General features: G+C 36.5%; 1 protein-coding gene across 3 annotated transcripts; it reads left to right on the top strand.

The window, feature by feature from the left end:
• Positions 1-215: 215 nt before the first annotated feature.
• On the top strand, positions 216-26,128 carry LYPLAL1 (lysophospholipase like 1). 3 transcript variants are annotated; one of them, XM_070949076.1, is made up of 6 exons: positions 216-362; positions 1,518-1,562; positions 3,696-3,795; positions 16,719-16,888; positions 22,203-22,318; positions 24,784-26,128. In XM_070949076.1, the coding sequence occupies exons 1-6, from the start codon at positions 272-274 to the stop codon at positions 25,006-25,008; spliced, it is 747 nt and encodes a 248-aa protein (XP_070805177.1). In that variant the 5' UTR covers positions 216-271; the 3' UTR covers positions 25,009-26,128. The 3 variants fall into 3 exon arrangements, with proteins under 3 accessions (XP_070805177.1, XP_070805186.1, XP_070805195.1); XM_070949085.1 differs by lacking the exon at positions 1,518-1,562; XM_070949094.1 differs by lacking the exons at positions 216-362; positions 1,518-1,562 and adding an exon at positions 388-570.
• Positions 26,129-26,684: the final 556 nt, after the last annotated feature.

Here is a 26,684-nt window from a genome sequence, read left to right on the forward strand (position 1 = left end):
CGTTCACAGCCAACTATTTCAAAGGCTTGAAATCGGTTTAACACAGCATTGCCTGGAACATCACAGCACTTCTTCCCACCTCCTCTCATCCAAACGAGCAACAGATCCTCCGATCCGAGCCACTTTCGCTGAACTGGTGGGAGGCGGAACTTTGCTGCCAGAAGCTCCGTGCGCCTCCCAAGCGCGGCTGCGCCGTAAGCGGCGGCCTGGTTGCTTTTGCTTTTTCTACACCCCCCACCCCCACTTCGGCCTGGGGAAGGAAATAGGCGATATGGCTGTTCAGACGGCGTTGCAGAAGAGCCTGGTAGCGGTGAGCCCGGCGGGGAGACACACGGCTTCTGTGATCTTTCTCCATGGCTCAGGTGGAGGCTCCCGATCCCAAGATGGTCTGCTGGGGGCGACAATCTCTGGGCTAGCTCGTGGGGCCTTTTCACCGAAAGAGGTTCACGCGTGCATTAAGCCCGTGACGCGGTTCGCATCGTTTTGGTTTACAGGACTTGCGTGTGGAAGGGGACAAAAACCCTCGTGGTTTGTTCAGTAAACCCCCAATGTGTGAACCCTCCCAGAGAGGTACTTAGGAAGGGAAAGGCTGCCCCGGGAGGATGTTTATTGCTCTAATTTTCTTCCTTTCTTAAAAAACTGCCTCGTAATTCCACCGTTCCTCGTAATGATGCGTTAATTGTTCAGAATGGCATAATTCTAAATGAATACAATCACAGTTGTTCATTGTCAAATCCAGCGCAGTTGCCAATCTAACAGCAGGTTATTGCTGATGTATGAAGAATGGTTGCAGGATTTGGGTTTGGCTAGTGTAGAGAAAAGAAGGACTAAGGGGGCACATGATAGCAGTATTCCAGTATTTGAGAGGCTGCCACAAAGAGGAGGGGGGGGGAGTCAATTTATTTTCCAAAGCAACAGAAGGCAGGACAAGAAATAATGGTTGGAAACTAATCAGGGAGAGAAGCAACCTGGAATTAAGGAGAAACTTCCTAACAGTGAGGACAATTAACCAGTGGAACAACCTGCCTTCGAAAGTTGTGGGTGTTTCATCACTGGAGGTTTTTAAGAAGGGACTGGACAGCCACTTGTCTGAAATGGTATAGGATCTCCTGCTTGAGCAGGGGCTGGACTAGAAGACCTCCAAGGTCCCTTTCAGCTCTGTTCTGATTCTGAGGGCAGTATAAACTTTGTTCAGACATGTGCAACATAGTGCAGGGGTCTTGTGTGTTCTGGAGTGTTTTTATATCTGATCCAGTTCATACAGATGTGTACCTTTCGTGTTCCCAGTGCTTTTCGACATCAAATAGATTAATGTATGGAAAGACCATTCATATGATACCCCTATTTGCATAGGCAGCTGTACAGATGCCTACATATTTGTGGCTTTCCTTTTACAAATTGTTACAATCATGCAGATACAAATAGTCTTTGACTTACAGCCATTCATTTACTGACCTAAGTGACACTGGCACTGAAAAAAATGACTTAGGACTGGTTTTTACGCTTAACAACTGCAGCATCCCCATCATCATGCAATGAAAATTTGGATGCTTACATAACTGGTATGTATTTATGACTGTTGCACTGTCTTGAGGTCATGTGATCACCATTTGTAACCTACCCAACCAATTTCCAACCAGCAAAATCACTGGGAGAAGCCAGATTCACTCAGCAACTGCAGTGATTTGCTTAACTGTGGCAAAAAGTTGCAAAATGGGGTGCAACTCACTTAACTGTGTTGCTTAGCAACAAATTCAGTTGGGGTCATAGGTTGACTACCTGTAACAGTGGCTGCTCCAGGGTAAACACCCTGTAATTCACATTAAACATATCTCCACAGAGCAGAGTAGCTGAAAATAAGAAGCACTAGTGTTAAGCTGTAGCAATAGCAATGCTTGTTGCTTAGAAAAATGATTGATTTAAATTATGCTCATCATAATCAAGGAGGCTGCTGGCAGTTTCCCCATAGCTAACACTCCAGTTGTCTTGTTTATGCTCTGCTCAAGATACTCACCCTCATTGTCATTGTCATATGATTGTCATATGATTGACATATGCTATAAACCTCTATTGTCACTAATAACAATATGGAACTGTTCCCCCTTTATCCACAATAATTTGGAGAACTCTTTAAAAATCTGTATTTGCTATTCAAGTATTGGAATTTTCAGGTTTTCCCTTTTACAGTAAAAAGTAATATCAATAGTTACCATTTCCTTTAAGAGAGCCAGACCTATCATAATTAAGATCAGCCATTTGTTGATTGGCATTTTCTTTTTAAAAATAACAGAGTTTTAGGGTTGCACTGATGTAGGGCTGTGTCAACCAAAGCAGGGGGTCCACCTTACAAGAAATTGTAGTTTATGATGTATTGGTCAAACCAATTGGTCTAGTTCTGTGTATCATGTTGAAATATAAATGGAATATTCAATTATCTCTCCCATAGTAGAAGGACAAGATCTGCTATCTATCACTTCAGAGTATAAATCGTGGAATTGTTACAGAAAGAAAATTCCAGTTAAATGTTAAGAGAAAAATTCTAAACAATAACATCAGTTTGGTTGTTGAATCAACCAGCTATCAGAGAAGTAGCATGTGCTCCTTCATTGGATGCATTAAAGCAGAGACAAGAACTCTACAAAAAGTTGGATTCTTGCACTGAGTAGGGCAGGGACTTCCTTAGTGGAGATGGGTACAGGCCTTGACTTATAATCAATTGTTTCATGACTGTTCAAACTTATGACAGACCCTTCCAAAGGTATTTATAACTCAGTTTCAAAGACTATCCACACATTCTGGGGACCTGGCATCTGGCTTGCATTTGCAGGGTCCTGTGGTCATATGACCACAATTTACAGCATTTTCTTCCAGTTTTTGGCAAAAAGGCCCCATGGTAAATAATGGGTTCACTTAACAATATCAGGAATGTGTAGCAACTGCAGTGATTCACTTAACGACCCCGCACAAAAATGGTCATAAGTCTCATTTTACATGAGACTGCTATCATTTACCATAATGGGCAAGCTCCATTACATTGTGAATAGAATAGAATAGAATAGAATAGAATAGAATAGAATAGAATAGAATAGAATTTTTTATTGGTCAAGTGTGATTAGACACACAAGGAATTGTCTTAGTGCATGTGCTCACAGTGTACATAAAAGAAAAGATACGTTCATCAAGAATCATAAGGTACAACACTTAATCAAGGACTACCTTTTTATTTATTGTTGATGTTTGGAAACCAGTTGCCCATTAGGCTTTCTATAAGCAACCAGCTGTATCTTTTCTAAAATGAAGTTTGAAAAAAGAAAATTGTACAAGATGAATTCTGAGGTTCATTTTTTATTTTTTTTATTTTAATTTGATTTATATGCCACCCTTCTCCAGAGAGTCAGGGCGGCTTACAATGCGTTAAGCAATAGCCTTCATACTTTTGTATATTTATACAAAGTCAGCTTATTGCCCCCACAAACTGGGTCCTCAATTTACCTACCTTAGAAAGGATGGAAGGCTGAGTCAACCTTGAGCCTGGGGAGATTCGAACTTGCAGTAATTGCAGGCAGCTGAATGTTAATAACAGGCTATTGGTCTGCTGCGCCACCAGGCTCTTATTCATAAGACAGGTTCATAAGACAGTTCACATTGCTCCGTTGTATAGATGTCTAATTCAGTTCTATCTGTCTGTTATTCAGGTGATACTGGTCAAGGGGTAAGAGACTGGATCAAGCAGGTTTTGAAGCAAGATTTGTCTTTCCAACATATAAAAGTCATTTATCCAACAGCTCCTGCCAGGTATTGTGTTCTTTCTTATTTTTAGTAGTCTAAATCTACTAGTAGTCTAAATTATATTGAAAAGATAGAAGCTAATTTTTGTAAGGATTTGAAGTTCCACTCATGTTTCAGAAATCAGTATCTCTCTGACTTGTTCTTTCTTTCTTTAGTAAGTGAAGTTACTTATAGAGGTAAGAACAAATCCAGTAGGGATCCTAATAAAAGACAGCTGAACTGGGCACACCTCTCAAGTCTCAAATGTCCTAAGCTTAGAGAACTGCTTTTCCTTCGTTACTTACCAATTATTTTTTCTAAACTTGCAAAGTATCCTCATTTTCTTCCCTTAGGGATAAAATATCTTCATCCAGCTCATCACAAAGACTTTTCCTGCCCTCTCAGCTAAATGGAAAAGTAAGTCAAAAAATTATAGCTGATCCTAGAAATATAAAAAATGCCAAGTTACGAAACCATGGTTTAAATAAGGCTTATTTTTCCAGCTTCTTATAAAACCCTTATTTCCCAAGAATTTCTCAAGTTAATATAATTAATCCTAGCTTTCTAGGGTGTTTTTATAAACTAAAGAGAAACACAGTTGCATTCAGGTACTCTTTCATTTCTATGGTTAACATCTATTCAGATAAAACATTCTCATGTAAAATTCAGCATTTCAGAAATGTTTTAGTAGATCTTCCAACAAGGTTGGATTAAATTACTTTTGAGAATCCTTCTAACTCTAAAATTCTAGATTCTGTTTGAGAAGCAGCAAATAGAGTTCCAGTTCATGAGAAAGCTATCATATGCATCCAAAGGCTTTCTGTTGCAAAGAGCAGTGGCACACCCACAATTCTTACTGATATCAAGCACAACTCAGAGACGAGAGGGATTGCATATCACTTCTTGTATACTGTGATCTAAACACAAAGATATCGGGACTTCCAGGGAAGAAATGGCGGACTGAAGACAGTTTCATAAAAAGTAGAGTGAGTAGACTGGGTCTTCAATGATCCCTCTCCAGGCAAAGAGAGGACATGTATTGGATTTACAAAAGAAACTTGTTAAAGCTTGAAGAATTTTGTGAGAAGGGACAAAGTAGAAAATGAAAATAAATCAAGTTCTAGGAAATTATCAGAAGGGACTAAAGATCAAGATGGTTAAGTAAAATAATAAAGTTGCTTTATTTGATTAAGATTAAAATTGATATGTTGTTATCTCTGGCAACACTTAGGGAATTTTTGCTGATATCTGGATTAAAATGATGACTTTTTATGGATCTGTTTATAAAAGAGAGCATATGGGGAAAAGAGATCATTAGCTGCATTTTAAGAAAAATGCGATAAGTTACTAAAATTATATTTGTAATGAAGGGGAAAGTCATTGCTTTTAAATTTTTTTCTTTGCTATATTCTCCCCCCCCCCCCAATTTTTCTTTTCTGAACCTTCTCTTATTCGTTATATTTTTTATTTGTATTAGTTTTAATTGTAATTTGAAATAAAATTGTTATAAAAAAATAAACGGAGGCACCATTTGAACCAGGTTTGAGAAATTGAACTCCCGCTTATGTTCTGCTGCAGGTTGAATTAAGATGAACATCTGAGTTGAATGGATCAAAAACTAGCATGCAGTGTTTTCTGTCAAGTAGATGACTGATGCAAGAAAATAGTTTTTTAACACTTTGGGGGCGAAAGGCTGAACATTTCTGACCCAAAAGTAAGTTCTGACCTTGAACCAGTATGTTAAAGGATACAAATGGAGAGATAGTAACTGATTCCAAGTGGATCATTTCCTACTACTGTAGATGAAGTTAGATCAATACCCCACATATTACCAAGTCAGAAGGCTACAGGAATATACAGAAATGTGGCAAGTAACAGAAGAAGAATCAGTAAAGATTATAATCAATCTCTGCCAGCAAATTTGGAGAACAGCATAGTGGCCAGTATATTGAAAGAGATCAGTCTACATACCAATACCGATGAAAAGAAGATTTAATAAAATGTGCAAATTATCTTACAGTGTCTTTAATTTCACATGCTAGCAAAATAATGCTTCAGATCATCCAACCCAGATTATATCCCAACATGCAAAGAGAGACGCCAGATGTTCAAATGGGTTTAGAAGAGGCCAAGGAACAAGATTATTCATTCATGCTAATAATTGAGCAAGTCAAAGAATATAAAAAAGAACTCTATATGTGCTTCATTAATTATAAACAGACTTAAATTGTGTCTGTCATGTCACAAATGTCTGAAATGTGTCATTCAGAAGTCAGACATTGTCTTGTAATACATTGTCTTCATGTGAAATCTATACACAGATTAGGAAGCTGCATTTCAAACAAAATGGTGCAAAGCAGAATGACTCCAGGAAGGCAAAGGAATGAGACAAGGCTATATACTATCACCTTATTTATTCAACCTGTATGTGAAACATCTACTGTAGGAAGTTGCATTGGAATATTTTTAAAATTGGAGGAAAAATAACAATAGCCTACACTATTCTGAAGACACTACTTTGATAGTGTCTGATAGTGAATGATCTGACAGCTTTAATAATGAAAGTCATGAAGAAAAGTGGAAACGAGCTAAAGTTATATATATAAAGAAGACAGAAGTAATGGCAGTAGGTACAGCAACCAGCCTTATTGAAGAAACCATTTCAAGAGATTGAAATGGTGGGTATTTTCTACCTTTTAGGATCAACTAAACAAGCAGTAAAGGAACAAACAGTTAAGAAAGGACTGCAGTCTAAGCGCATGGTAGAGTAGTAGTAAAAGCCTTGGAAAATATATTGAGATATATAACATGCCTGTGCTTAAAAAGGTTAGAATTATACAGTTAATTTGGAAGAAGCAGGATAAAAAGAGTATTGATATTTTTGCATTTTGATGTTGGTCCCGAGAATACTATGGATAGCCAAGAAAACAAACAAATTAATAACTAAACAAATGAATCCAGAACTCTCATTGAAGGCAGAAATGAGCAACCTCAAATTATCATACTTCATTCACATTATATAAAGACTCTTTATATGATTCTTTAGATAAAACTATAATGCTGGGAAAGATGGAAGAAAAGATCAGAAGGCAGCAAGAAACATCAAGATAGATGGCCTCGCTTACAGTGGCAGTGGGCACAACATTAGGAGCCTGAAGAACTAGATTGGGGACAAAAATAGCCAAATCTATTTTTCTGATTGCTAAGAGTTGATACTGAGTTGGTGTCCTAATCAAATTGAATTTTAGCTGCCAGGTTAGCTTGTCTGCATTGTTTCTTGGTTTTTACAGCAAAGCATTTATGTAACTTGATTTAAAACTTCAATAGATTTTATAGGCTATTCTTTTCCAACCTTTTATTTGTTGTATGTAATTAAAAATGTCACTTTGCATATGACACTGGCAGCTGGGGAGTAAATCACAGAGTTGCTATGCTGTCACCTTCCTGGATATAATTCAGTAACAAGTTGAAACAGAGCAAATGAAGTTATGTTGCAAGTATTTTGTAAATGGACATAGAATAGATTTTGGCAGAAAATCCTTTAAGTCTGTGTCTTTTCATAGATCGGGTTCTGTACCTATTCCTAAAAGATCAAGTTTCAAATGCATATTCAAATATAACAGACAATCTCAGTTTCATTCTCCAGATAAATAGGCAGAACTATTACACTGCTAAGTCTTCCCTTTGATAATTTTTGCATTAGTTTTTCAGGTGATTATGAACATAATGAAATAAGGTTTGCAAAATCCATATGTAATGCAATTAAAATGATTTCAGGGTTTATAGAATAAACAGCTACTTCAGTTGGCATTCTGTTAAGTGCTCCTTGATACCAGTTCACAACATAAAATGTCCAAGTGGTCACAACAGATTTGCTAGTTGAGACAGTTGTTGCATTGGAGTTTGATAATATTTTTTGTGCATGTGCAAAAAAGGGATTTCCATCAAAGCAAAACAATCCACCTCAACATATCAATTGGCAGCATCATGGTGGGACACCATGGCACAGTCCTAGTTGACTCCAGCAGTTGGGAATCCAGATAGCTCTCTGAAGTGAAGCTGGGCCATTCGCTTGTACTTTACTGGTGTCTCTGCATAGGAATGTAAAAGCTTGAGAGGCTTTACTATATTCCTTCCAAGAAAACAACAAATGTTATTTGTTAGAGAAGCATTCAAAGGCAATGGAGGAAAATCACAAATCTTGGTATTTCCTGGGTTTATCTGCAGTGGATTTGCTGTTCTTACATTCCAGTTATTGGAAGAAAGTTGCCAAAGACACGTTCTTTCTCTTCTATTAAATGTTCTCCATTCAAAGGCTTTAGAAAAGATGATGGGAATGGCAGTTCTAATCAGAGGAAGGACAGTACGAACAAAAGTATGGCTTACATCATAGCCAGTGCTGCCTTCATTTGCTTTCAAAAACTTCAGACTTGATATACTGCATAGTCAAATAGAATTACTGAAGTAAATTAGATTCGTCGCCCTCATGCCAAAAGGGTAAACCATCTCACTCTAAAATTGGCCTTACACCCTCAAATCAACACTTAGCATGCCAAGTATAACATGATCATTGTGAGAGCGGATATTTTTAACTTTTTGTGATAGGAGACTGACTGGGTCTCTTAAAAGTGACCTTAGACTTTTACTAAATGCTGTTTACCTAAAAATCTAGTGTACTTTCAGCAATAAATAAAATTAATAAATAATAAATAAATAATGCTTGACCAACATGGTAGATCTGGCTGAAAAGCTCAGTTCTGATTAGAAGAACATTTGTTGTGAATCCTTCTGATAGAGCAGTGCTTTTCAAACCTGTCAACCTGTCAAGATGCGTGAACTTCAGCTCCCACAATTCTTCAGCCAGCATTCTGCCTGAGGAATTCTGGAGGTTGAAGTCCACACATCTTAATTTGGCAAGTTGGAAAACACTGAGATAGGGGATGCTTTTTCTCAAAACTAGAAGTTAATATCTCCGAGATTATGGCTGCTTTCTATTTCCTTTGATTGGTGTGCCTACTTGCAATATATTTGGCTTGCTGACCTTATATGAATAGGAACATCATCTGAAGAAAGAGAGCCAGGGCATACCAAAACCAGCTCATCAAAACTGGATTATGCCACATTAGCAATAATAGTACTCCAGTGACAGAATGGTTTGGGAGTTGATCAAGGGAACAGATTTTTTTTTCCTGCCTTTCTGAATTTAAAAACAAATCTTCCAGTTTTAATTTATAAGGGGGGGAAAAAGTTCTTCTTGATATCATAAATTGTAAATAGTTTGCCAGTGTAATCTCACGAGTCTGATTTAACTGCTGTCTACTGCCTAATTTCATTTACTGAACTATAGAAGTTTCCTGCTGGCTGATCAATCTTGATAAAGGTTGACGTGAGAGTTACAAGCAAAGCCTATGGCTGCTTTACTGGCTAGAAGTGTGACATTGTTGAAGTGAAACACCTCTTCAGAGATCTGCACAGCCTTCATTACTATAGCAATTTGGGGAGAATTATTGGAGGATTTCATACTATTAACTTTAGGTTCAGAGTTTCGCTGCTTAATAACTATATTCCTTAACAACCGTTCTCTGTACCAATAGATCATGATCACTGAATGGGAATATATGGGAATATAAGGATAGCTCATTTAGAGTGCACATTTTACATAAAAAAGACTCGGATTTAGTCTCCAGATCAAAATGGATCATGCTACCACTGTTACAAAATATTTTTGTCCATTTAAAACCATAAAGACCCTCTGCCAGTCAGATGAAGCAATACTGAGTAGGCTAGAAGTCAACTTTCAGTTATTACAATAGTACAGTGGAGTTTCTCATGAGCTCCTATGTGTTGTAGTATCATCAGACAATTTTGCTTAAAAAAAAAAAGCGGGGGGGAGAATTTCTTTAATCTTGTAAGTAAAAATCTTGTGGAGAACAGTGGTGGTATTTGTTTTAGTAACTGACAGTTCTGTTTTCAACTGGAGTTTCTGTTACAATCAGGCTGTCGGTGGTCATGGCTATTAAAACGGGTGTAGATTTGAGGGTTAGCTTTATTGTTATTATTCACTTCACTTTTTTCCAATTTGTCAAAGTTGCAGTGTTTTGTGCATTAGCTGGTGACCAATTGAAACAACTGATTCATTTTGTGAATTTACTAACCTCTCCCTTTTTCCTTAATAGTCATTGCAAAAAATACATTTAAGGGCTGTATTTTCCAACAACCAGTTTCTAGAAGATTTATAATTGTGGCCAAATAATAATCTTGCAAAGATTAAGTAATTTATAGGTTAAGGATTATGTAGAAAACCTGCTTTATATTTCCATAGGTCACTTAATTATTTACAGTGCTGAAAAACAACTGATTCAGCTTTCTCTTATGATATATAATTTCATCTTTTAATTCCCGCAAACCTTGATTATTGTGATTAAATGTGTTGCAACTTTGGTTGGGATTTTAAAAATAGCATCTGCTGCCACGTCTCTCAAAATGCTTTTTTTCTCTCTTTTTGAGCAGGCATGGCTAATACTTTAAATACTGTTACAGCTGCTAGCGGAGCAACTTGTTGTTACAGCAACTGTTGAATGCCTAAATCAAGAAAGAATATTTCTTATATTTCTCTTAAATAGAAAGTGATAGTTTAAATTGGCATTATAGCAGGTAACGTGTTCAAGTTAAAATTATGTTGTCCCAACTTTTTGAAATAACTGTACCTTGTTACGCTTCACTAAATCTAGGTCAAGGAATCTTTGTGCATTTCCTTCTCACAATCCTTCCCACTCTAAATCCAAACTGAACCTAGCTAGACCATGGACTCTACATGCACTTTTCAGTTACCGGCAGATAACTTTTGCAGTTTTTATTGTACATATTGTGAAGAATGTTGATCTCTTTCCATTTAAGAAAATATTTATGGAGCCTTGGAAAATGGCTTTGTAGAATAGTGCAGACTTTTTTTTTAAGCTTTCAATGCAGTTTTTTTTCCTGAGTTCCTTGTAGCAATTCTCTCTTCTTTGGCTGTGATACAGAATCATCAGTCAGTTTGACACTATTTTAAATAAATTGGCAGATACTTGACTCATAAAAACCCTGTTGATAGCAATGGAGATGAATTGATAGAATTGTATTGGGAAACTTGCTACGGATAACTCACTCAAATAGCTCAGTCGGATTCCTACTCTTTTTTACCAATTTTAACTATGGTCACATTTTTCTGATTGTTTCACAGTATTTTTATTTACACATACAAAGCAATCCAATGAAAATTCAATAAAGCTAGAATTTCATGAGATACTCAAATAGAAAGAGTCCATAAATGATGTTGTTTTTGTGTAGAATTCATTTTTCTATTCTAAATAAAGTTACAGTGGTAATTTTATATATTAGCATTATATTCCAAAATTTCTTTTTTAGAATTATAGGTCTCTAGGTATCTGCTTTTTAATGTTCCCTGAAGTTATAGGAGCTGGAGGAGCTATAGTTTCCCCATTTTATGTTGACTTTCTCCAGCTATAAAATTTCCTAATAGTTCTATTACAGTGGCTGCTTTTTGTTCTTATTTAAATGTCTTTGATTCATACTAAAAAAGATAAACGGGTCAGAACCAGTTAGTATATGATTGGGAAATTGCTGGAAATTCCAGAGTTGGAGACTTAGTCTGGGAGAAAAACTCCAACCTGTAAAAAGGCAATAATAGATCACTTCCATATTATTGTAAAGAAAATAACCTAGATATGTCTATGTAATTGTCCTGTGCCAAGATTAACTTGGAGAACTTTCTGTATTCTTTTTTCATTTTGTTTATACCATGATCTAGTTGAATCTCACATTAGACTCTTTTTTATTATGGAATAATAGTGTTACTTTTGTAAACTGCTTCTGAGTTTTTATGAAAGGAGTATAAAAATTCTTCTAGAAATGAACTAATTTTGAAAGTCTATAGAGTCTGCATTTAAAGTTTGCCTGGATCTCTAGGGCTTCAGCTTGTGGAGAGCTGATTTAAAGATATCTAATGCCTGTTATTCTTCAACCCTCCGCACAGTATGGAGCTATATAGCAATCAGGGTGGAATTAATTTAAATACATTATTTTTAAAAAATTGAATAGTTTTTATTAAGCCATTGTCAAACATATGTAAAATAAAAATGAACACTCACCAAAGATTACCGTACTTTTCAGAGTAGAAGATGCATTTCTCCCCCTCCCCCTAAAAGAGGGTGGAAATGTTGGTGCGCCTTATACACCAAATACAGCCATTTTTGGCCTCCCGAAAGCCCACCCTGCACGTCCCATTTTTGCAAAAAACGGGGGGCACAGAGGCTTTGGGAGGCCTGCAGAAGGCTCCTGTGGGCTGGGCAGGGCAGAAATGCCCCTGTTTTTGCAAAAAATGGGTGAAAATGGGCCCGTTTTTGGCCTCCCAAACCGCCCCACGTGTCGCGTTTTTGCTCTTCCCAGCCCATAGGAGCATCCTTTTTTTTTTTTTTTGCAAAAAATGAGATGCGCAGAGGGTTTGGGAGGCCTGCAGAATACTCCTGGGGCCCTGGGAGGGCAAAAAAAATTTTTCTTGCTTACTTCTTCAAAATTTTGGTGCATCTTATATACCGGTGCATCTTATAGTCCAAAAAATATGGTAAATAAAAAACATTATACAAGGAGTAAACAATTTAAATAATGGATTGAATCATTTGTTAAGAAGACTCAGCATAATCATTTATGTCATAATTTATTCACTAGTCAAAAAGTTTCTAAACTTACCATTTCCAGGAAAAATGCATTCTTGCTATATAAAATAACCCAAATATACATTCTTTAGGACTCAGTTCTTTAGTATACAGGTAGATTTCATTTTTGTAAGATATTATACATAACCATGCAAAGTAATTATTTAGAAATTTTTCAGAATCATTTAATCAAAAAAGCAGAATGTTGATCTCAGTATCAAAAAAGTAAATATATACTGGTGAAGTTATTAGGCATTGAATGAGCGCAAGTAGAATTAACTGTGATAAATATTTGGACAGCATTTTTGGCATTGATACATCTTTCACCACCTTTTAATTGTTCTAACCATCTTGTTTGCCTGGCTAGCTTCCTTCAACTAAAAATAGATTGAACATAAAAGAATCATGCATTTTGAAGTAACATATCTATAATTTCTTAAAATATTGTGTTTCCCCGAAAATAAGACCCTGTCTTATATTTTTTTGAACTCTGAAATAAGTGCTTGGCCTTATTGCCATGCACTCAAAAGCCCGATTGGGCTTATTATCAGGGGATATCTTATTTTGGGGAAAACAGGGTAAAAACATAACTAACTCTACATAGGAAACATAATTATATTCAGTTCTTTCTAAATTTCTACACCGCAATGAACGGGGGGGAGGGAGGGAGAGTCAAAACAGGTAAGTAAGCAGCCATGACAATGAAAGTAAAGCTGTACCCTTTTGTATATGTATAAATATCATGTGGTAGAATTGATTCCCCAAGCTTTCTTCAGAGCGCTTCCTGCAAGATACTTAATGTGAAAGGAGGATTATCTCTGCAAAGTCATGTTCTAAGCATTTGAAATTATTTTGGCAGCTTGCTACAGCTTTACCATGGCTATATATTAAGATTTAGTGCTGTGCATGGTTCTTGATGTATCAATTGTTCTTTTAGTAAGGAAGATTCTCTATTTTTTTATTGTTTCACTAATACCTTGACAGAATCATTGTTACATATTGTTCCGTTTATCAAATCTCAGGGTAACAGTTTTCCTCTCTAGAAGATTATTACCTAATTTCTTTTATTATACATTTTATCTAAGAATTTCTCTGCAGTATTTGTTCTGATTGATCAAGTGTTGCCTGGTTCAATTTACTGCTTTCTACCAACAAAGAGTGTTTTTAGTCACATGCAAAGTTGTATAAACAAACTAAACAAATTTTCATTGCCTACTTCTTTCTCTGTCCTGGTTTATGCCTATATATCTGGTGCATTTCTTTGGGGGAGGGGGGTGTAGGAGAATCTGTTATGAATCAATGATATACTAGGTCTTTCTGGCATACGTTACATGGGTAGAACCTTTTAATCAGATACTTCTGAATACCATTACATCAATAACAGTGATGTTGAAAGAGGTGCAGGTAAACAGCATCAGAATTTCATTTTGAGGAATGGTGCATCAAAAAAAAAATTCAAGTCAATAATGATTGTTTGTCTAATGCTTGATTGGTATTACTGAATACATACACTTATAAAAGTGGAACAGTAAAAGAAATGTATGTTTCCAATTAAACCCATCATAATGCATTCATAATTGTATTTTTGTTCAATTACCCTGTTTCCCCAAAAATAAGACCCTGTCTTATATGTTTTTGAACCCTGAAATAAGCACTTGGCCTTATTGCCATGCACTCAAAAGCCTGATTGGGCTTATTATCAGGGGATGTCTTCTTTTGGGGAAAACAGGGTACAAAGAATACTGATAGTAACTTCAGGTTGGTCCATAAATTATATCTAAGGCAAATAGTCCTTCAGAATAAGAATATGAAGCTGTAACAAGATTTCCTAATCTAAATAAGAGGGTTATTCAAACCTCCTGCCTCCAGTGTCTGAAAAACTATTCTCAACATGGGCAACCGGGTCTTGAGGGTTTGTTTGTTTTTTACTGCAGCACTTAACATGTTGCACACAAGTGAAATATAACTTCATTAAAATATTCCCTAGTGTGGTCTCTTTTATGATCTGCTTCATTTTGAAAGTTTTCGATAGCCCTTATTCCTCAAATTTTTAGAACTGCAAATATGTGTTCTGCTCATATTTTGATTCACTTTTGATTCCTCTTGCCTAACTACAGGTAGTTCTCTGCTTACATCTACAAATGAGCACCACGTTTCTGTTTCTAAGTGAGATAGTTGTTAAATGTGTTTTGCCCATTTTACAACCTTTCTTGCCACAGTTGTTAAGTGAATCACTGCAGTTGATAAATTAGCACAGTTGTTAAGTCAGTTGGGTTTCCCCGTTGACTTTGCTTGTCAGAAAATCACAAAAGGGAATCACATCACCCCAGGACATTGCAACTGTCCTAAATATGAACCAGTTGCCAAGCATTTGAATTTTGATGATGTGATCATAAGGATGCTGCAATGGTTGTAAGTGTGAAAAACAGTCATAAATCCTTTTTTCAGTGCTGTAACTTTAAATGGTCATTAAATTAATCTTGTAAGTTGAGGACTACCTATATATCCAGACTCCTTGCCCAGATGTAGTTATGCCAATGAATATGAATTTATGGATTATGAATAAATGTTAAAATCATTGTTAAATTAAGCAAATATTTTCCTTCTTTAGAAATTGGAATACATTTTGAGGTTTGGGAAGGAAGGCTATCTTACAGCACTGAATATAATGCCTGAGAAATACTTTTGCACAACCAGAGGCTCAGATTCAGAAAAATAATTAAGCCTATACATCCATCTTCAGTGGGTAGAATATAAAAGGATAAGAGCTAGCCAAGTGGTTAAATCTCCCATGTTGAAACTGAGGACACTTAAAACTTTGCTTAGCTTTCTTGGATTATATTCATGGGATTAAAAGAAACTTCAGCTGGGAAGCATTTATTACAACAAAGAAGCTGAGTTGACAAAACATGCATATGTGCAGAGCTATTCTTTAGTATGGCAATTGGCACCCATGCTGACCCTGAGTTCTTCTGTTGCCAGTGAACTGGAAGCCAAGAGCCATCAGAAGCTACCACCAGTGGACCGATCTATTTCAAACTTGAGTATTGGGAAAAGAAAACTTAGCTTCTCTAATGTAGAAGAGATGGCATCATTCCTACAAACATGTCTACCTAAATTTACTGCTAACCGTTTTATAAGAAAAAATCTTAACTTAAAAAAAAGGAGGGCAGTGTATTTTGCATTGCTGAGACTTCCTTACTACCCATTATTCTTCAGATTCAGAATGTATCATTCCTTATCTGACATATGTTTATTTTTCTACTAAACTGGATCGACAGTTCTGGGACTGCGGGCTAGATTCCAGAGCTTAATTTTGGAAGAAATGGAATTACACATCTTTCTTTTTGACAGACTTTTTTTTTTAAAGGATTAATAGTGTCTTCCTAAACAGCCTTTTATTTTAAAAAATCTTCATTCCTTAAAAAAAAACATTGTTTTGTTCAAATTGATGGGTTGTCCTTTATTAGTGGATATCTGCAAAGGGCATAAGCTGTGTGAAGAACCTCTTAGTACAGTGTTGACTTTTTGAAGGTTTAGAAAATGTTTCTTAATACATTTAATATTGGTTACTGATGTTGAAACTGTTAACACTGATTATCCAAGAAACTCAAGAATTTAAGAGAATTAATATGCCCTATTCTATCAAGTGTTTCTCTAATTATGGATGGGAGTATTTCTTTAATTATGGATTTCTGTAACTACTATTTTAAAAAAACATGCTTTAGAGCAACATTAGCTTTATATTTTTGTTTTCTCTCACAACTTTGTAGAATAAATTGCAGTTAATTGTATGATATAAGGAGTAAAGCAAGGCTAATGGGAGAGGAGCTGCATTCCGAGTTTAAAGGTTTGTCACTTTACTTAGGGATCTGAGTAGTTGCTCTAAATATAGGCTGTTTGTATTCCATATTTCTTAATCTATGATAAGAAAACCTCTAAAGCAAAGATACACACAACCAAGTTTAGGAAAATAATTGGCAAACGTGAGGTTAGATTCCTGCATAGGAACAGCCTATTTGCTCTTAATGTTCTATAGACATACATACCCTTAAAAATGAGTCAGGTCTTGTTTAAACAAACATAGCTGTTTGATGTAGTTTTGTCTTACCTCCATGATTGAATGGCAGTTTTACACACCACAGTCTCCTAGGTACAAAGGGAATGATTCTAAAACACAAAAAAACTTTTGTATGAAATTTGTCCTCATGCATTTCTCATCCATCTTTCTTTCAGACCATATACACCAATGAGGGGGTCTTTGTCCAATGTGTGGTTTGACAGATACAAGATCTCTAATGATTGCCCAGAACATACTGAAACCATTGATGTGATGTGTCAAGCACTTAACAGTTTGATTGATGATGAAGTTAAAAATGGCATCAGGAAAAACAGAATACTGTTGGGTAAGATTTGTAAGGAGAAATATATTACATTTGTAGGAGAACTTATCCTGTAAGCCAAGGCAAGCCTAAAAATATGGTGAATGGCTGTGAAAGTTTCAACAGCCAAAGGGTTTGTAAGTCTTTAGTTACTAATGGCTTTTAGGTATTCACATCAATCATTATTATTAGAAACAAACTTAATTCTAACTAGGATTGGTGACTTTGGATTTCTGTTGCAGAGGAAACATTATTGATTCAATTTATAGAGAAATGATGACATAGAACCCAGTTGGGCTAATTATTTCAAGAGTTGTTAATCTCTTGAAAATTGTTATATTGCATAAAATGACAAAAGAGTTTGCCTAAGAATGCCAATTTATTAATATACCTTAAGTTTTCTAAGCTCTTTAGAAAACAATATCTTATCTGTCTAAAGCCTTATAGTGGTAGACATGATACAAGATGAAAAATGGAAGAGAGAAAGCCAAAACATGTAGATTTTCTTAGTCCCATTAATACTAATCTTTCCCACCCTGGTGTACTCCAGACTAGATAGATTACAAATCTCATCATTACCAGATAGCACATCATGCTGTGGATAATATATTCTGCAGTCCAACACAGTTGGAAAACACTGAGTTAGAAAATTCCTGATTGGAATAGTACCTAAGACCTAAGAATCTGAGATGGTTCTAGAAAAGGAAGCAACTAAATTTTGGTCCATCCTAGACAATGTGCTGAGGCTCTATTGCTAAGTATTGCTATGCTTCAGAAAGATATCATAACTGTCTTCTTTCATAATTTTGACAATATTGTTTAACAAAATATTATTGAAATTTTCTTGAAAGTATCAAAATTATGTTGTGCCTCATTTCTTTTTTTTTTTATTGAAAAAGTTTTCAAATACAAATTTTTCCTTTTTTTCCTTCCCCCCCTCCTCCCTAACCCCCCCTCGCCACCCATCCCCCCGTGACTTCTTCACACCAAAAACCTAATTCATAACAGATTACATAATATTTTACCATCGCCTTACTCTCTCCTCTATATACTGACCCTTACTTACTAAAAATATTATTAATATTATTACTTTCCCCTTTTACCATACATTTCAAAAAAAAAAAAAAAGCAGTCTGCTATAACATTGTATGATAACTTCTAGTTTAGCATAATATTATTATAACCCCCAATTTAGCAATAATCTACCCTTTTTGTCCTCCCCAAAACTTATATCTATGTATTGTTACAACATTTCAAAACAACCTTCCACTTTAAGACTGTATAATAAATCCTACTTTAACATTTATTCTTTGTGTATATTAATATAACATTTCAAAGCAGCCTTCCACATAAATCCTAATTTAACATTTATTCAACTCTGTCCATTTCCTCCACTACCCTAAATATATCACTTAAACATCCCTTTTCTTAAGCTAATCCATCAGTAGACTAACATATTTCCACCCACTTTCCTACAAAATTACCATACACAACAATTCAATTCTTAATATCTGCCCACTCTACTAATATATATATATATATACATATATTCCGTTATTTAAAAAAAAAAAAGACAATAACTTTAAATTTATAATCCATATAATATCTTCTTTGATGTCTTTCCACTAGATTGTTGAGTCCCCCATCCATAATTGGGTAACATAGCATCCTGGTGCAACAGTTTGTTCAAAGTCTTCAGTCTTCATCTGCCCCCATCAGTAATGAATATCCTCATATATATATAAAAATAAAAACAACCACCCGAGTGACATTATAATTGTATTCCATATAGTTGTAATTGTGGCTTTCATCAGGATTATTAATTCCCATCATCGTAATGGGTAACAACCAGATCTTCTGCATGCCCCAACGTAACTCTCTTGCCTTGTAGCTCAGAATAATTATAATATATTTATCAGTACAAGAAAAGAAATCCAAAATAGATAATTCAAATCCAACAGATTAAGGCTCTTTTCACATCCCAAAATTACGGCATTGCAGAGGTCTGTCACTGTCCTCAGGATGATATTAACCAATACTTCGCCTCCACTATCTTTTCACATATTCATTCATTTTTTTTAAAATCACTGGCTTCACCGTTGCTTAGTTTAGAAATTTCTGTTTTTATGAGACCTATTTCTTTTTTTCTTTTCTTTTTGTGGGTTTGATTTCCATCCTGTTTTCCTTTCTACAAGTTGCATATCAACTGATCGGTTTTCATTCTGCTTTATAAACTGATCTTGTTGGATCATCACGTTGAAATCAGATGCCGCTTCTCTCATATTTGTAGATAATCCAGCTGGAGTATCAAGAGAATCCAAAGACAGTTTGTCTACCACAACCTCTGTAATTCGATGTTTTCCCTTTATTTCCAACTCCTTCTGCTTATCCTGTATTGTGCCTATAGATGTTAAGTTTATTTTCAAAATTTTTTGATAAAATTCTTCCGCTTTTTCAACAGTATCTAATTGGTATCTTTCTCCTTGATATCTCAATATTATGCCAACTGGGGCATTCCACCTAAATGGAATATTTCTGTATTTTAACTCAGTCACCAGAAAACCAAATTTCTTCCTTTCCATTAACATCTTGGGGGGAAGCTCTTTGTAGATCCATATCTTCCTTCCATACAATTGCAAAGTAGAATTGAAGGAATTTTGCACAATTTTATTCCTAATTTCCTTGTCTGTAAAATAAATCACCACATCTCTAGGCAATTGCCTTTGCTTTGCAATCCAGGAGTTTATTCTGTACACTCTATCAATCCTACAAAACACTTCCCCAGGTTGAACCTTTAAAATCCCAGCCAGAATTTCAGAAGATATTTTCCTTAAATCATCTCTGTTATTTTCCTGTAAACCTCTGAGTCTGATCGCATATTCTGTAAAATTATAATGCATCATTAAGACCTCTCTTTCAATCCGTTGTTGTAAATTTTCTACATTACAAGACTTTTGTTCAACCTCCATTTTAGATTTTTCTTCTGAGCTATTGTCTTGAGTATTTGTCAAATCATTTTCAATTTTTTGTATTTTATTATCCAAATTGTCCTCAATTTCTTCCACTTTAGACTCTAATAAGTTAGTATTTTCATCCAACTTAGTCATAAATCCTACAAGATCATTAGCCATTTTAATAATCTTTCGATTCAAAATATCAAACTTTAATTGCACTAATTCTTTAATTTCCTGCTTAAATTTTTCAAAATTCTGATTCACAATCTCATCCCTTCTTACAATCTCCTCCAAAAGAAATTCAATTATATTAAAACCGGTTTTCTGAGACTGGAGCTTTAAAACTTGGTCACGTAGTTTGTTAATGGGGGAATCCCCCCCCATTGCTTGTTTATCCAACTTTAATGCCATGTTTCAACACAGACAAACTATTTTTCTTAAAAAGAAAAGAGAGGCAGCAGAGAAAAAAAAAAAACCTCTTTCCAACCAAGATGAATATCAAATCTCCAGGAAAAGAAAAAACACAAAAGTAGAGCTTTATTTTAAAGTGTAGCCAAAAATATTTATTCAGCTACTTTGTATCTCAATAAGAAACGGAAGGACTCTCCCTTTCAGCCCCTTCTCAAGCCTCGGCAGTCGCCCTTTTTAAAGATTCTTTTTTCCTTTTCCTTTTCCTTCTTCAATAATTGTTATAAAATAAGTGAAATACTTGCAATTCGAGGTCACAGATCCAGCTCAAATCCCTTCAAATGTAACCAGGAGCATTTATTCTGCTATTTTGTAACTTAATAAGAAACGGAAGGACTTTCTCTTTTCAGCTTCCCTGCTCCAGTTTCGGCAATCGCCATTTTAAAAGGTCTTTTTTACTTTGTTGAATATCCTTTGTAAAATAAGTATTAATACTTGCAATTTAGGGTCACAGATCCAAATCCAAATCTCATCATCTTTAGTTAATCTGTTAAATATCTTAAAAGGCTTGTCTTCGTAGCCTTGTTCTGCAAAAAGGCAGAAGTCTCCCAACGCCCGGAGCGGGCGGCGAGTGCTATAGGGAGCATTCCTCCGCCCGCCCCCAAGAGTAAAAAAAAAAAACCCCTGGGGGCTACGGAGAGCTCTACCTGCACTCACCTGCTCTATCCCACATTTCCTCCTGGAAATGGGGTTTTTCGAGCCGCCTTTGCGCTGTACAGGCGGCTCTTTACAGGCGAAGGGGCTGGCGGTCCCAAGAGACCGTCTGGTGGCTACGAAGAGCAAACCGGAAGTCGACCCTCATTTCTAATCAAAGTCACCAATTCACAAGTTCATTTTTATTTTTTTATGGAAAGTCCATAAATTGTTTCTGGTCACAAATGTTTCTAAAATTGCTACCCTTTTATCATTTCAAAACTTTCTTGAATCACAATCTGTTTTACAGTTATAATCCTTTAGGATAGCTTCTCCCCCTCTTCTTAGTGTAAAAAGAAGGTACTTCACCAAGAGTCTTTTATTTTCCCTGCCATTTGGAGTATCTCCAAATGGCATTTGGAGAATCTAAATTCATATCAACAATGATCAGCCACAAAAAGATTCAGTTCCTGTGATCTCCTTGCAAGGAGCAGCTCTTCCAGGGCACAAGGGGGTGATCGCCATATAACTGGTTCCTGACTGGCATTTCCACCACAGTGCTGTCCCTGCTCACAAGGCCATTCTCAGGGACATTTAACCAACCATCAATCCTCAGCCAGAAAAAATTAATGAGATTTATGAAACTTTTAAAAGATAATTGCTACAGATCCAATTAAAGCATTTGTGGTTCTCTTTGGATCAGCTCCATTAGCTGTCTGTCATGTAGTTTTCAATATGTATTAGCTTTATAAACACTAAACCAATAATTCACTTTTATGAACAATTTTAAAAGGTAATAAAATAAATATGGCAAGGATGCAAGAAATATGAAACAGATTTTGAGTTTACCACAAAATCAGTTATCTCAAGTCTTAAGAAATGTGAAATATATCTTATTGTCTTAAAGTAAAGTTAATTCATCAAAAGAATTGTAAATTTATAAAATCCAAAGAGTGGTTTGAGAAAGTGAGGCATTTGCCAGTCAAATGACAAATATAACACCAAGTCTCCTGCTTGCTTTTCAGCCATTTGCTGTATTATTTGTATCACCTAATCATTGCTTATTTTTCTATTACCTTGTGGTCAGGGAATCTAACAGTCTCTCCTCACTAGTAATTATTTTAAGGGAGGAAAAACTCTTATTTAAAAATATACAATATATGCAGCACATTTGTTTGGGAACAAAAGAAAACAGTTCTGAAATCTTTTAAATGTGTAAAGTTTTAATCTCTCTTTCTTTCTTCTTTTTTTTTTCTTTTTTTGTCTTTAAAATATATCCACAGGTGGTTTTTCAATGGGTGGAGGCATGGCTTTCCATTTGGCTTACAGATATCACCAAGAGGTGGCCGGAGTATTTGCTCTTTCAAGTTTTCTCAATAAAAATTCAGCTGTTTACCAGGTACATCCTCATTAGCTTTTTAAAAATCTGCAGTTCCACCTTGTAGTCATAAAATTATTCCAGAATTGGCAAAAAATAGACAGTAAAATTCATTATGAAGTAGCTGTATTTGTTTCATCTACTGAATTGTTTTTGTTTGTTGGACATTTTCTTTTATCAGAATGGCAAGTTATAAATCAAATAAACAATTGGTGGAGCATATGGGAATTCATCTGTAAGACTTAAACTATGCACAAAAAGTCCACTACGCTTTTCATTTTGTAAAGTTCAAGATTGTCCATACATGGATTGCCAATGCTATATTTTTCTATGGAATTCAAATTACTTCAATAAAAGAGTTCATTAATACCTTATAAGCTTGTAAAAATCTGCCTTGGTTATATAATTTTCTTGTTTCCTTCTCTTGAAGGAATCCTTGACCAAATAGGTTAAGAACAGGAACAGTTTATTTATTTATTTATTTATTTTTGCGATTTATATGTCGCCATTCTCCTGAAGGACTCAGGGCGGCTTACAACAACAATCAATAATACAAATCACAAAATAACAAAATAAATTAAAAACCCCTTAAAAACCATATTTAAAATTATTACAGTTTGTGCAACCCCTAGCAGATCAAGTTATTTGATGGAAGAGCCACGTCTTCAGTTTGCGGTGAAAGGAGAGGAGGTCCGGGGCTATTCTGAGCTCGGTGGGCAAATCGTTCCAGAGGGTCGGCGCTCCGACAGAGAATGCTCTCCCCCTGGGGGCCGCCAGATGACACTGTTTGGCTGACGGCACCCTGAGGAGGCCTGCTCTGTGGGAGCGCACGGGATAGTGGGAGGAAGGCAGAAGATGGTCCTGCAAGTACCCCGGGCCTTAGCCATGTAGGGCTTTATAGGTAAGCACCATCCCTTGAAACGGACCCGGAGAGCAACCGGCAGCCAGTGCAGCTTGCGCAGGAGAGGTGTTGCACGGGAGTAATGAGGTAACTACCTGCACGGCCGCATTCTGGACCAACTGGAGCCTCCGGATGCATCCCAAGGGCAGCCCCATGTAGAGGGCGTTGCAGTGATCCAAGCAAGAAGTAACAAGGGCGTGGGTGACCGTGGCAAGGGCATCTTGGTCTAGGAAAGGGCGCAACTGGCGCACAAGACGTACTTGTGCAAAGGCCCACCGGTTACGGCCGTCAGATGGTCATCCATGGACAGCCGAGAATCCAGGAGGACACCAGATTGCGAACCCTAGCGGAGGGGGTAAGAGTCTCCCCTCCTATCACTAAAGATGGTACCTCTAGATCCTGACATGCCGGCATCCACAGCCACTCAGTCTTGGATGGGTTGAGTCTGAGTCTGTTCCTACCCATCCAAAAGTTGGCCAAAAGTAAATGATAGTTGTAATATTGTGCCATATACGAGGGCAGGGACAGAAGGGTTCTTTCCATTAATGGAGTTACATAATTCTAGTTTCTTCCAGAGTATTTTTTCTTCAGCAGAGATTTGGTGAGAAGCTATAGCTCAGAGGCAAAGTTCATGCAGTTGAAGCCTTGCCTTTGTTTGTGGGCATTTCCATTTGAGGCCCTAGTAAATTGCTTTGCTTGGTTCTCTGAAAACTCATTAACACTTATGCATGAGACAACAGGGATTTGCTAGTGGGTATATCCCTCTTTCACATACTTGTCCTGTCTCCTTGTTCTTGTGTGTTGGAAAGCAAGTTTGAGGTAAGGAGTCTGCTGCAGTTTTGTAGAGTCCTTGCCTGATTTAGAATTGTGATCATGCAAGATGAACATTGCATAAAGGACCTGCTTGTTTATAGGGGCCTTCCAATGCAGACCTTCATCCTACATGTATAAAATATTAGGTATTTTAGGTGGTGGGGCCAGGTGGAACATTTCTGTTCATACTATTTTCATTGCATAAAATTGCACACTCCCTTATTGTCCAATTGTCTGTCTTTTAAATGGGGAAGATAATGAATTCAGACACCAGTCTGGACATCCAGGGGTGAAATCCAGCAGGTTCTGACAGGTTCTGGAGAACCAGTAGTGGAACTTTTGAGCAGTTCGGAGAACCGGCAGCGGAAATTTTGAGTAGTTCAGAGAACCAGCAAATACCACCTCTGGCTGGCTCCAGAGTGGGATGGGAATGGAGATTTTGCAATATCCTTCCCCCAGGAGTGGGGGGGGAATGGGGATTTTGCAGTATCCTTCCCCTGGAGTGGGGTGGGAATGGAGATTTTGCAGTATCCTTTCCCTGGAGTGGGGTGGGAATGGAGATTTTGCAGTATCCTTCCCCTGGAGTGGGGTGGGAATGAAGATTTTGCAGTATCCTTCCCCTGCCATGCCCAACCAAGCGACACCACGCCCACCAAGCCACGCCCACAGAACCAGTAGTAAAAAAAATTGGATCTGACCACTGTGGACATCTATTCCCTTTTTGTTAAAAGTGTACATGATTTAAGATTGTTAATGTCTCTTTTGCTACTAGGCACTGGAGAAGAATGAAAGAGCACTCCCAGAATTGTTTCAGTGTCATGGAACTGCTGATGAACTGGTTCTGTATTCTTGGGGAGAAGAAACCAACAAAACATTAAAAGCTCTGGGAGTAACAACTACATTTCTGAGTCTACCAAACCTTTATCATGAGCTAAGCAAAAGTGAGCTAGAAAAACTGCAATCTTGGATTTTGAAAAAATTGCCAGAAGAGCCTTGATTAAAGAACAATAATGGAAAATACTATAGCAAAAGAGCATTATTTCTTATTACTAGATATATATGGAAGTGGCAGTATCTGCAAAAATACATAAAATAGGTCATTGATAATTTTATACAGTGTATTTCAGTTGTTCATTTTTTATTTCTGTATCTCAAGTGATATCAAATAGTCCTTCTCATATTGAAAAAGTTGTAGTACGTGCCAAGACTTGTCTATATATTTCGGTCAATTGAAGTGGATTAACTCTATGATTTTATTTCAGTGAAATCAATTTTGTGACTGTTTTCTTTGTCTACATTGCATGATAAATGGCAGCAAGTTAAATATTTTAAAAAGTTTAGTTAAATATTTCCCAGATCCATGTACGGGTAGTCCTCAATTTAGAACCATAAATGAGCCAAAAATTTCAAGACAGTTGTTAATTGAGTTTTGCTCCATTTTACAATCTTAGTTGCCACAGTAAATCACTGCAGTTAAGTTAGCAACACATTTGTTAAGTGAATCTGGTTTCCTCATTGACTTGCTTGTCAAATGGTCACAAAAGGTGATCACATGACCCCAAGTCATTGGAAATAAATGCATGCCAGTTGCCAAGCACCCAAATTTAGATCACCTGACCATGGGAATGCTGCAACAGTTGTAAATTTGAAAAATGGTCATAAGTCACTTTTTTCAGTGCCGTTATAACTTTGAATCGTCACTAGACAAATGTACATCAAGTACTACTTTATCATTTTGATTTACTTTGGACAATTAATCAAAAATCAGTTGTCATCAAGAGGTTTATATTAATTACATTTATTCAGGTGTCTTTGCATGCTTAATTTGAAAGCCCATTGATGAGTATGTTTCTCTTGGAAACGTTAAGATGTGTGAGCTTCAACTTCATCCTGCCAGAGAATTCTGGGAATTGAAATCTACACATTGCCAAGGTTGAGAAATGATATCATAATTTAGGACTAGTCAAATTTTTCAGTTTTCAGCTTCCAAACATTAGGGGTGCTCAAATGTTGTGACATGCCTTGGGGATTGTAAAGATATTTTGGTTACTTTAATATAATTTAGATGTGCTTGGTAAGTAACTACATAAATATCATAACTTTTTAACATTTTGTTTGTTTCATTTGTCATACGGTCAGGGAGAAATTCATAAGCAAATAACAAAAGTATAATGTTTTCTAGCCCCTGGAGTTAGCTCTAATGTTTTAGGCAATATAATTGTCTATAAACTAGTACCAGTGGTGGGTTGCTCTCAGTTCTGTCTGGTTCTTGCAAACCAATAGTAAAAGCGGCGGGAGGCTCCGCCCACCTGCCCGGATATCATAATGGACGATCTGCGCATGCACAGGAACTTCTGTGCATGTGCAGAAACGTGCGTGAGCGAAGCAAGCATGTGTGCACGCTCCCATTGTAAACCGGTAATAAAGGTAAGTAGAACCCACCGCTGACTAGTACCTTTACCTTCTACACATTTCTCTAAACCATTTTAAAGAAGGGAAAACCACCTGGCAGATCTGGAGAAAAAAAGCTTGAACTTAAGAGCTATTTCATAATAGCTTCCAAAGCTGCCATTTGACATTTGCTAATACATCAAGCATATGAAAATGACATCAAATTAACCTATAACTTCTCTCGGGTTTCCCTAATTCTAACCATAAAAGTGAGGTAGGCTG

Source organism: Pituophis catenifer, unplaced genomic scaffold, assembly GCF_029215685.1.
Source record: "Pituophis catenifer annectens isolate HBS135680 unplaced genomic scaffold, rPitCat1.0.hap2 SCAF_1, whole genome shotgun sequence".
NCBI lineage: Eukaryota > Metazoa > Chordata > Lepidosauria > Squamata > Colubridae > Pituophis > Pituophis catenifer.

Coding starts and splice junctions, on each gene's coding strand:
- LYPLAL1 (XM_070949076.1), top strand. CDS start 272: ATGGCTGTTCAGACGGCGTTGCAGAAGAGCCTGGTAGCGGTGAGCCCG. Junction 1,563..3,695: donor TTTGGATGCTTACATAACTG/GTATGTATTTAT, acceptor TCTGTTATTCAG/GTGATACTGGTCAAGGGGTA. Junction 22,319..24,783: donor AAAATTCAGCTGTTTACCAG/GTACATCCTCAT, acceptor TTTTGCTACTAG/GCACTGGAGAAGAATGAAAG.